The 11,474-nt window shown below is 44.5% G+C and overlaps 1 protein-coding gene across 1 annotated transcript in view; it reads right to left on the bottom strand.

Annotated features, from left to right (window-relative positions):
* Nucleotides 1-236: 236 nt before the first annotated feature.
* ACOT12 (acyl-CoA thioesterase 12) overlaps nucleotides 237-11,474 on the bottom strand; it is a 59,861-nt gene continuing 48,623 nt past the window's right edge. Inside the window, exons 12-15 of the mRNA XM_075342021.1 lie at nucleotides 7,645-7,778; nucleotides 6,808-6,936; nucleotides 4,173-4,299; nucleotides 237-1,729 (exon numbers count right to left, since the gene is read on the bottom strand). Of these exons, the coding sequence (XP_075198136.1) occupies nucleotides 1,586-1,729; nucleotides 4,173-4,299; nucleotides 6,808-6,936; nucleotides 7,645-7,778 (534 nt within the window). The 3' untranslated portion in view covers nucleotides 237-1,585. The remainder of the gene's footprint in view (nucleotides 1,730-4,172; nucleotides 4,300-6,807; nucleotides 6,937-7,644; nucleotides 7,779-11,474) is intronic.

The raw sequence follows: 11,474 nt of genomic DNA, 5'->3' as shown, positions 1-11,474 counted from the left end.
AAATAAAAAAAAAAAAAAATAGTTCTTAGCTAGAATACTCCACTTCCTTTCTTAAAATACCAAAGAAATAAGGTCTTGCAGACTTAGAATTTTGACTGTTTTCTACATGGCTCCAGGGCTCTTCCTAGACTAATGTCAAAAACCTTTCAGAATCAGTAGTACTATGCTGTAACGCCGTTGTCTTAGTATTTGGCGCCATCTAATGTACCAAAGTAGTTATGACAAAAGGCAGCAGATTTCTAGCAAAATAATTTTAATTCAATATTATATTTATATTTTTACAAAGCCAAGTATATTTAGGGCATCAGTGGGAATGATCATGACTGTACAAAGCATCCCAAAGGCTACATTGTCTGTACGGCAATCAGCAAAATCTATTCAAAATGTACAGCAATCACTGACAGGTTTAGTGCCGTCAGAATAATGAATGGAAACCTCTAATCAAGCTGTATTTATGTGACATTGATGCAACCATCTCAAACTACTGAACATACAGAAATTATAATAAATATCAGTCACTATTGAATTTAAATACAATTAGACATTTACATGCTTTAGTTAATTGCAGTACATCTCTTAATTCTAATATTTATAAACCATATTATACAGTAGGCTGGTTTCACTTTTCAGTAAGTAGCATCTCCTGGAGTTTTAAAGGGATTATCCAAGAAAAAAAGCGACAACCAAGTCTTTATATGCTCTTCTTCTTGGGCGTGGGCGCCGGCTGTGCAGGGCGTGGGCGCCGGCTGTGCAGGGCGTGGGCGCCGGCTGTGCAGGGCGTGGGCGCCGGCTGTGCAGGGCGTGGGCGCCGGCTGTGCAGGGCGTTCTCAGGATTATAAGTGGAGTGGTGCAGAATAAGGGGTATCACCAACGCTCGGGTCATATACTGTGCAGGTGTAATACACATCTCAGGAGTGTCTACCAGGATACCACTTCCTAAATATCACAGCGGCTTTCCGCTGTATCATTAGAAGTTAACGCAAATTGCTTTCCTAGGGTTATTGGCCACATAGTTGCTGCAAAACAATAGGCAATCCATTAGCATTAATTTCTAGCGATGCAGCTAAAAAGCCGTTGCGACCTTTAGGAAGACTTCTCAGCAAAACTCTCTCACTCAAGTGCAACACACACTAAGCACTATATGTGACCCCCAGAGTAAGATTTTCTGTAGTGTTACTGATTTATAGCTTAAGTGACAGCTGCCGATTGCACATGACTCCATGTCTTCCATTGGACTGCAGGTGTAGCTGAATAACTAAAATCAATCAGTAGCATTAGAAAGCTTGTGTAGCACCTAACCTCAGATTTATAGTTGTGCATTAAAAGGGACCTGCTATTGCTCATGCTGCCCAAACCATCAGCGGCATTAATCATAGCCTGGCTGATATCATGCAACCAGGGTCTGACTCGTGCAGCCCATGGTTTGGGCAGGTGAGATGTTCCTTTAAGGTTGCTTTTTCCATATCAAATTTTTTGTCTTTTTTTAAGTGAATTTTTGTGATCATTTAAAAGAACACATTTTAGAGAAGATTATGGCAGTATAACTTTTTTTCCCCCAAACACTATAAATATGTACAAGGGGCATTTACAATAAAGTTGTGCAGACCTTGGCGGTCTCTAAAAAACGTATGCAAGCCGATGCAGTTTCTTGTATAGAATTAGACCATCCAGTGAGATTCTCTTCAATGTATGGCATAATGCCAGATGTCAGCTGGTTCATGTAGGTCACCTGTGAAATCAAATTACAGCATTATTATAAGTTCAGTTATAAATCTTCATGTTAAATAGATCATGATTTTCTGTCTTGAGGACAGGTTGGCCCAGTTGCTGGCTGCCCATGTGAGAGCTGTCCGCCATATTAGTGGCCTTCCCTTTGCCTCCACCATACCTGATTGTTCATGACTTTGCTATAATCGAGTCCCGATGCCCCCCAAACTTACCATTTCCACCTACCCCCTTAAACGTAGTGGCTACGAAACAGACAACCAAGTTTGACTGAAATGGCCACAGCAGCCTTTATTTAGCATATAAACATAGAATAAAGATTGATAAGGGTGGGGGTCCTCGAAGCTCAAATCTGGTAATTGACTAGTAACCTTACTAACATTACCTTCCCCCTGAACCAAACTTACTCCCAGCCGCAACCACCTGCTTGAGAGCACCAATGTAAAAGGGGGAGGGGAAAGGGGTAAATAGCAAACTTGGGACCAGACATTCCATTGCCGGCAGTCCCCCAAAATCACCAGACCACCAACCCAAACCAGCAAATTAAAGGGGGTCCACATCTCCATGAACCCCGCAATAACAATTTACACCAACTTCGAGGACCCACCCCAACCGCCAAATGCCACTATGTCCCTGCTACCCACTCTAATAGGGAAAGGGCGGGCGGGACAAACCCCCAGGGGACCGCAGGCCAAAGAGAACCCCCACCCCCAGACTGCCCTATATATATATATATATCCCAACGTTTCCCTAGTCCCCACCTCTCCCCTAACCAAAGTCATGCCGGCCTCCGGGGGTTCCCGGCGTTTCAGTTTTTAATAGGGCAAAAGGAAAAAAAAGTCGCTGTGACACCAAGGATACTAACAAGCTGAATTTTTTTTTTTCCACAAACCCCATTTTAGAAATCACACCAAAACCTAAATTTTGCTTTACAAACCACACTAATTTATACACCCCTTTATCACGTTCAAAATAAAAAAGGACAGTAACCAAAATGAAAAGGCCCCTTACATGCCATCTCCAGGTCCTATGTAACACCACAGATAGTGATAACAGAGAATGTAACGTATTTTTCAGACTATAAGATGCACCGGACTATAAGACGCACCCAGGTTAGTCTCCACCCAGCCGCCGGCACAGACACAGGAGAGGATCGTGATGCAGCAGGGTAACAGGGACGGCTCCACTCAGTGGTGCTGCCGCCGACACAGACGGGAGGACGAGCAATGCTGCAGGGGAACTGTGAGTACTGTACACTGATTCACTGCTCCCCGCACTGATAATGATGCGCGGGGAGCAGTGAATACAGCCGCACATGATCACTCCAGGCCGTAGTTACCAGGGGTGATCATGCGGGCCGGCTGTTTATCCCCCGCCCATCATCCCACCCACCTGTCAGTGCCTGCTTCAGCGCTGAGGGATGATGGCCGGGGAGGGGCGTGCATATTAAATGAGCGGGTCCACGTGGTCACGGCAGGCTGCTACAGCCTGCTCGTGCCCCCGATGACTCGCTCCACCGCAGCACCCACATTCCCCGCAGCCACCATCAGACCATAAGACGCACCCCCCACTTTCCCCCAACATTTGGGGGAAAAAAAGTGCGTCTTATGGTCCGAAAAATACGGTAGTTATCTGTGGTGTTCCATAGGACTGCTGGCCACATATCTAATAACAGATATGTAGTAAATGTTACCAGCAGCCCTATGTAACACCCCAGATATGGTGATAACTGAGTACAACTTTGTTCTCTTTGTCGACAGTCCTGTGACTTGGCATAGCTCAGCACATAATGTGCTGCCAGTAAATCTGCTGCAATATCCTGAGCCAATAAGTCACAGCGCAGGACGACATCAGCCACACATTCAGCTCTGCAGTCTTCCTGCATTGTGATAATCTGCAACTAAAACGGACATAGCTACAAAGCAAGAACAAGGGTCAGACCCTTCATTGTAGTTGCACTTTTTTCGTCTAATTTATATTTTTCATTTACACTTAATCTGTTAATTTGGATCTTTTTAAAGTATATATTACATATTTGTCTGTCAGCAGGGTTTGGCCCCGCCGGATGTTTTCGGCCAATCACTTGTGATTTTTTCAATGCTTCTTGCGCTAAGTAATTAGAAAAAGGTCACTTTTCCTTATGTAAGCATTTGTTGATTTATTTATTTATTTTTTTTTACATCAAACTTTTTAAAGTGGCTCATGTGGTTCATGAATAGTTAAAAAAAAAAAAAAAAAAAAGTGACTACATGGTCCTCCTTAGTGCTTAACAATGCAAATTCCCCAATTGCTGTACAATATAATACTGCAATATAAGCCAGCATAAATCATAATATTCACGTGTGTCGCAGTAACTGGCTATAATTGTCAGTATCTGTGCTTATATTTGATGATTTTTATATATTTCTAATCCATGATCAAATTCACACCTAGATTAGATAAGTTACCTGGCATTCATCATTGTTCTGACGGTAGATGAGAAACCCTGCACACTGCACCTCACTTCTCACGTACTGGACGGAGGGCGGGCAATTTGCCAATGTCACTGATCTCATGGCAACCACATAAGGATCTCTGGAAAATAGTGAATTGCAAATATAAACAGGACTATTAATCTTCGTGTGAAAAGTGGTTACCAATTCGGATTTAGAATTTTTTACAAATTTACAAGAATTCCCTCCCCACCCCCATACACGTTAGATAGAGCAAGCCTTTCGGCCATAGGTGTCGGCCACTAGGTTTTCAGAGTCTGTTTGGCTGAGCGCTGCCTTGTTCTCTATGAGGGCTCCAAGGCCAGACTCCTGAAACAGCACAGCTCGGCATTGAATAAAAGGATGGTTCATTGAAATTCAACGTACTTGTAAATTCTTTACATAATAAAGGGTTAATCCCATCTCCAAGATCCAATCCCAATATCTAGTAGGCATCAGAATAATATTAGTAAACAAATCTAATTAGAAATTAATATAGTTCTCCTGATATAGCCATGTTCAGGGCATTGTAGCTTAGTTATCCATGGTTACGTCCACTCCTAGCGACTTAATTGCTCGTGGTCATAACCATGGATACTTTGCTGCAATGTCCTGCACATGAGGTAAGCGACATGGCTATATCAGGAGAACTAAACGCCATTTCTAATTGGAGGTTGTGAGGCAAATCCCGGGATATGAAGATGAATTATGACTTCCAGTCATAATCGCTCATCACTCCCTGGCAGTGCCCCCTCCCTTCTTGTTCTCAATGTCCAGCATCTGTGAAGGTGTTACACCTCCATGGCCATCTCCTGTGATATGGAGATGAGATGATGTGGGAACAATGGACACAGGAGGACTCCCTGCCGTGACCCTGTGGTAGGAGCTGCTATCTAATTAGCAAGCTTGGAAGTATCCAGACAGAACGACTCCAGTAAAAAATGGTTCATATCTCGCAAGCCATATTTCCGATAAATATGGCAACCATAAAAATGGTGTCTCCGCATGCGGACGATGCTGGCACACCCTTTTTATGGGAGCGGGAGCTTGGGAAATACCCCAGGCGTGATATCAGCCAATGGGGAACTAGTAGACAAGTCATGAGTCCTCTCATTCTGTAGCTAAATTCATAACTGTCACAATGAGAGCATTGGCGTCCGCCTACGACGCTCCCAGGCCAAGTTATGGCCATATTCCATGTTGTGGATTTTGTCCATAACTCCAGCCAGGGGTGGAGCAGTGCTCCCTCTGAGGTCACGAAGGTAGGAGGGGACCTGGATTTGCCCAGGTTGATAACCCTACTTCGGCCATTTTCCAGTGTTCTTTCGCTGGGGGTCACGTGTAGGAAACATCTGTGGGAGTTCCTGGAAACCTGGCCTACAGCGCCCCCCTGTGGCCAGACGCACAAGGTAACTGCGGGAACTGTGTATGCCTGTTTGTAAACCATGCTTTATCTGCAACTGTACTCTGACATATGTATATTCTGTAGATTCCCTATTGTATATATTGTAGTTTCTAGTGTGCTTTAGGCTGATTAAATTATATAATTAATCTTGGGCTGTTCTGTTATCTCGATCTTGAATCCCACGTCTGTGTGTTCGGCTAATAGTTACCGTGAAGCGGTTGGTGGCAGCGAGTTGTGCCAAGGATTATTGTGGGGAGGCCAGTGAGATTCGGGGAGGTTTTATATATTCCGCCCGCGGAGGTCGGGGGAATATATACCCTACTCTCACCGGGGACCCTTCAATAATCGGCATAAGTAGTATAGCGGCCTCCTTGCTTATTGTTGGGCAATTCCATAATTGGCCTGACTATAAGAGGGGCGCTAGAGAGCGCGTCACGTGCTCTGTCTGTCGGTCGGGAGGTATAAAGGAGGGGTGACCCCCACTTGTTACCCCCCGATTGTGACGTACTGGTAGCCAGCGCGGGGGATTTCTGAGTGACCCCCCCGGTGGTTTGTGACAGAGGTGTTTGCTAATATTACATCTTCTAGATATTAGGACAGGCTTTTTGAGATAGGAATACACCTTTAACTTACTACATCCCTCCAATTAAAATGGTAAGTGATAAACAAGCACTATTTAGTAGAATGACTATACATTAGAAATGTATAATTTAATATGGAGAATGGGGTCACAAAAAGTGAAATATTTTTGGATTATTTCTGGAAAGATCTTACAATTACAATTTAGGATTTAGATTTTTGTGTTAAGAGGTTTATGGGAAATAATTTATTAGTCCCAGACGGACATCATAAATGTGCCAATATAGTAAGTATCCTACTCAGTTGTTGGTTTACTTTGTCCCATAAATTTAGTAGCTTTAATGACAAGGTGTCATTTATAATGGCGACATGGCAAAAGATGTGATTGTGCCAGCATGATTCGATCAGTACTGGCATGCCATGTACTCCTGCCATGGTGAAGTTAGTCATCCATAATGAGCTGGACAAGCCGTGTCCATAGACCTCCTGGTGGAGGGGCTCCAGGGTAATACATGCCTAGATGCACCATTCCTATATTCCAGTAACACGATTATTGCCTTGTCATTCATTTGTTATCAGAGCAGATTCCATTTTCCCCAAATTCCATGAAGAAAATATGTAACTCACCCATTCTTACATGGATACCTCCGGGACATTAGCATCACAAGATCTCTGGTGCTGCTTTGTTTTACGGGTGGGCAGGTTACATAAAATATTTTGTCATCATCACCAGCAGATTCCAGAATATCACAGCTTCTATAATGACAACAGTACTGTACAGTTAAAATAAAAAAAAAATGGGGCTGAAACAGATAAACACATGTTAAATAAAGTTAATAGGTGAGGGATGAGGCTGCTCAAACTATCTAGTGACTTTAAAACTGAAAGCTTCTTAAAGGGAATCTGTCAGATGATTTTGTAGTAAAATATGATTATTATCTTTAATTAGGGCTTATGGAGACCTTCAGGATCAGAAACCTTTATTGCTCTCCCTCTTCCTGTTATCTTGTTGTAAGCTCCATAGAATTCAGTGTGACTTAATAGTCAAGAATATGCAAATACACACTGCATATTCACTGCCCCCTCCTACCTCTCAATACTGGCATCAGTGATAACAAATCTGATCTGATTTTGCACTGCTGCCCCCACCCATACTCACTCCCACCTCTCAGCAGTGATAGTGAATGCCCTGGGAGGTGGGAGCAGTGATTATGCAGTTTGTATTTACATATGCTTGACTAGCTACTAATCTGAATTCTAAGGAACTTAAAATAAGATAATATAATTTAGAGCTATAAAAGTTACTGATCCTGAAAGATCTCCTTAAGCCCCATTTAAAGAGAACATTCGTATTCTACTACAAAAATCACCTGACAGATTCACTTTAAAGAGATTGTGTATAAGTATTAAAAACTGAATTTTTCCCTCACAATAATAGTTGCTCTTGATAGAAAGTTTACTTACAAGTAGTGCACATCCCAGCGTGGCCGCAGCCCAAGGTCCGATAGCAGCAGATAGGCCTGACTAGCTTGAACCTTCACCTGCATCTCAATTTTTATTGTCAAAACATCATTTTCTTCTTGTGTAAATACTTGGATCTAAAAAGACAAAAAAAAAACAAAAAACACGGGTATAAAGGATCTACTAAAAGGCCACTAAAGCCTCACATGCCAAGAAGGAAGCAGTAGGAGAATAGAAGGTCTTCCAAATTCATGTGTCCTAGATTAATGAATATAATTTGGCGCTGCTGGTTGCAGATATCAGTATAAGCCTTTACACGCTGAAGTTCAGGCAGTTGGCCTTAAAAAGGGTATTTTCAAGTTTGAAAGTTATTCCTTATCCATGGAATAGGAAAGACTTCCCAATCACTGGGTATACGACAGCTAAGACCCTCAACCAACTCACGGAACAGGGGCACATGTGAATGAAGTTGATCAATTCATTCTTAATTGAACCGCTGAAGATGGCCAAATGTTGCCTTTGTACTCCCATACAAATGAATGGAGCAGCAGCAGTGCATATGATCAACACTGCTCCATGAAAATGGGGATCTTCAAAAGCCTTGTTCTTGGGATCAGCAGAGGTCCAGCATTTGGACCTCGAGATCAAGATGGTTGGGAGAACTTTTAGGCTATGTGGCACTAGAACTGTGAAGTTTCTCAAGAAAATTTCTTGAGAAACTTCTGGGAGTGGAAGATTTCCGGACCTCCGGAAAAAATCCGCACCAAATCCGCGGCAAATCCGCATGCGGATTTGCCGCGAAATTGCCGCAGGTTGTTCCCTGCGGATTTTGCAGGCTGTACTGCCGAAATCCGCAGGGTACCTGCGGAAAAGAATTGACATGCTCATTTTCTCAAGAAATTTTCTCAAGAAATTCTTCTCAAGGAAATTTGCGAAAAATCCGTAGTGTGCGCACAGCTATTTTTTTTCACATAGGATTTGCTGGGAAATTTCCGCGGCAAATCCGCGGGTAAAACGCACTAGTGCGCACATAGCCTTAAACTTAAGGAAATTGTAAAACTATTTCTTATCTCTGTGTTTTATTGTAACAATAATATTAATAATTCACATTGCCACTGATCAACAAAGGAGCCTTCCAGTGACTGCAGACTTGTGAATCCTCACCCCCACCTTGCACACCGAGGGTTCTCCGATGCTGGTACTGGAAGCGGCAAGCGCATAACTGCAAGTATGTGATTTGCAGTCATGTGCCAACTAGATGTGCTTGGCCTTACTCAATGCAAGTGTATTGCGCAAGGCCAGATCATACAACTAGACTGTGCCCAGAAGTATACAAATCACATACTCATGGTGTCGCGAGCGGAGGGGACGCGCTCGCCACGCTTGGGTCCGGGGCTTCTGCTGCTGCTGCTGCTCGGTGGCTCGAGCGGTGGACCGGACCCAGGGACTCGAGCAGTGGTCCTCACCCGTGAGTGAAATGGGGATGGTATGTTTGGGGAGATTGTTCGTGACGCCACCCACGGGTCATGGTGATAATGGCACCACCGCTGCCAGTAACGGGGATCCCGGGAGAGATGGTAGGGTGCAGCTGAGATGTTGTCCCCTCCGTGGGCAGGGGTTGGTGATCCCGGGGCCCGATGGTATAACGGGGGAGGCCGGATGGCTGGGGTGCAGGGACTGCGCGGCGCGGTGCCGGACGGCACTGGTGTACTCACTCAGACAATCACTGACAGAGTCGTAGGTAAACCAAAATGGCCGGATGGATGGGTCCCGCAGCCAGCTGCAGTGTTGTTGTGCTCTCCCTGGACGGCTGATGTTGGCTGTCTTTCCCTGCACCTTTGAGAATGTTCTTGACTCCTGTGGTTGCCCACCAGTAGTCCGCACCCCGGCGTATAGGTGCCGTAGGAGCCCGTTTTGCCCGCAGGCGCTGGCCCTTGGATCTCTAGCCTGTGGCGGTGGCTGTATATCCTCTCTGGGTGGACGGTTGCCTTCAATCGGGACTTAGTAGTTAGGAACCCCAGGGGTTCCTGTCACATTCGGATTTGACTATTGACGGCGGCTCCAAGCCTGGTCGGGGTCTGATGGCCCTGCCTGTGTGCTTAGTTTGAAAAACGTAGAACAGTACAACTGGATCTTAGCAGCAGTAAAAGGCAACAACTTCTGAGGACATAAATGTATACAAGGAGGATAGAAGTCTTTCATTTTGCCAAAGTAACCACATACCTCATAGTCAGAAACAATAGATAGTCATAGGCACTAGTGTGCAGATAAAAGATATTCTTTATTGCACAGACAATAGTGAAGTACAAGGCATGGATAATATAATAAATATAAGGATAGGTTACAAAGACAGAGGGTGATTAGTTCCCCATATGTGGCTGCATGCAATATCATACCAAATTAGTGAAATGTAGCTCACTGGTATGGTCAGTGCTGGAAAGGGGTTAATAAAACATCATAGTGCAAACCTGAAAGGGTAACAGCTGAGCAGATCAGCGTACCAGCTAAAAAAGGTACATAATCAACACAGCACAAAACCAGGAACCAGTATAGAGCTTACCAGAGTAGCATGGAGTGGCATGCAGGCACACACGGGGATAGTCCCAACACGTGTTTCGTGTGGTGACTTCTTCACGAAACACGTGTTGGGACTATTCTCGTGTGTGCCTGCATGCCCCTCCATGCTACTCTGGTAAGCTCTATACTGGTTCCTGGTTTTGTGCTGTGTTGATTATGTACTTTTTTAGCTGGTACGCTGATCTGCTCAGCTGTTACCCTTTCAGGTTAGCACTATGATGTTTTATTAACCCCTTTCCAGCAATGACCATACCAGTGAGCTACATTTCACTAATTTGGTATGATATTGCATGCAGCCACATATGGGGAACTAATCACCCTCTGTCTTTGTAACCTATCATTATATTTATTATATTATCCATGCCTTGTACTTCACTATTGTCTGTTCAATAACGAATATCTTTTATCTGCACACTAGTGCCTATGACTATCTATTGTTTCTGACTATGAGGTATGTGGTTACTTTGGCAAAATGAAAGACTTATATCCTCCTTGTATACATGTGTGCTTAGTTACACTCCGTTGCCCGGTCCGGTACCGGCGGGCCGACGCCCGACCCCGGTCCTTACGGCTCTGCGGAGTTCCACCAACTCCTGCAGATGGCTACCACCGTCTGCCAACCTTGCTGTCAGTGTCTGGGCTCCAACCCAGACACCTGCAGTTCGTGTCCTCATACTTTCACCTCCAACACTAAACTGACACTTTTCCCGCCTCCAGGCCTGTGAACTCCTCGGTGGGTGGTGCCAACCGCCTGGCTCCGCCCCACCTGATGTGGACATCGGACTCTGGAGGGGGGCAACAAGGGTTTTTGGTTGACTGTTGTAACCGTCCAGGGTGGGGGGGGGGATGTCTTGGTATGTATGTGACTACCTGGCTAGTCCAGGGCGTCACAATGGTCACATGTGGAGCCGTAGAATTCTCACAACATGCAGTCACAGAGACTTTTAGCCTGAGGCCGGATAACCCCTTTTTTAGTCTATCGCTGAAACTACCATACCACGGAGATGGCCAACAACCTTTCCAAGTAGTAGGAGCAAACTATACTACTTGGTTGCCCATCAGTATATGGGGGAGGGAGGGGGGGTACTTATGCCTTTATTTTTACCTAAGTGTTTTTGTACTCCAGTTTGGTCTCTTACAAGCCAGCTCACATATCCTTGTCCGTATTTCTGTTTTTCTCAGATTAAACACTGACCATGTTTATTTACAAGATCTAGTCGAATATAAAATAGATACCAAATGGAAATGAAGGTTTT

Source organism: Anomaloglossus baeobatrachus, chromosome 1, assembly GCF_048569485.1.
Source record: "Anomaloglossus baeobatrachus isolate aAnoBae1 chromosome 1, aAnoBae1.hap1, whole genome shotgun sequence".
NCBI classification, from domain to species: domain Eukaryota; kingdom Metazoa; phylum Chordata; class Amphibia; order Anura; family Aromobatidae; genus Anomaloglossus; species Anomaloglossus baeobatrachus.
Note: the sequence above shows the minus strand (reverse complement) of the source record. Positions and strands in the feature narration are given on the sequence as shown.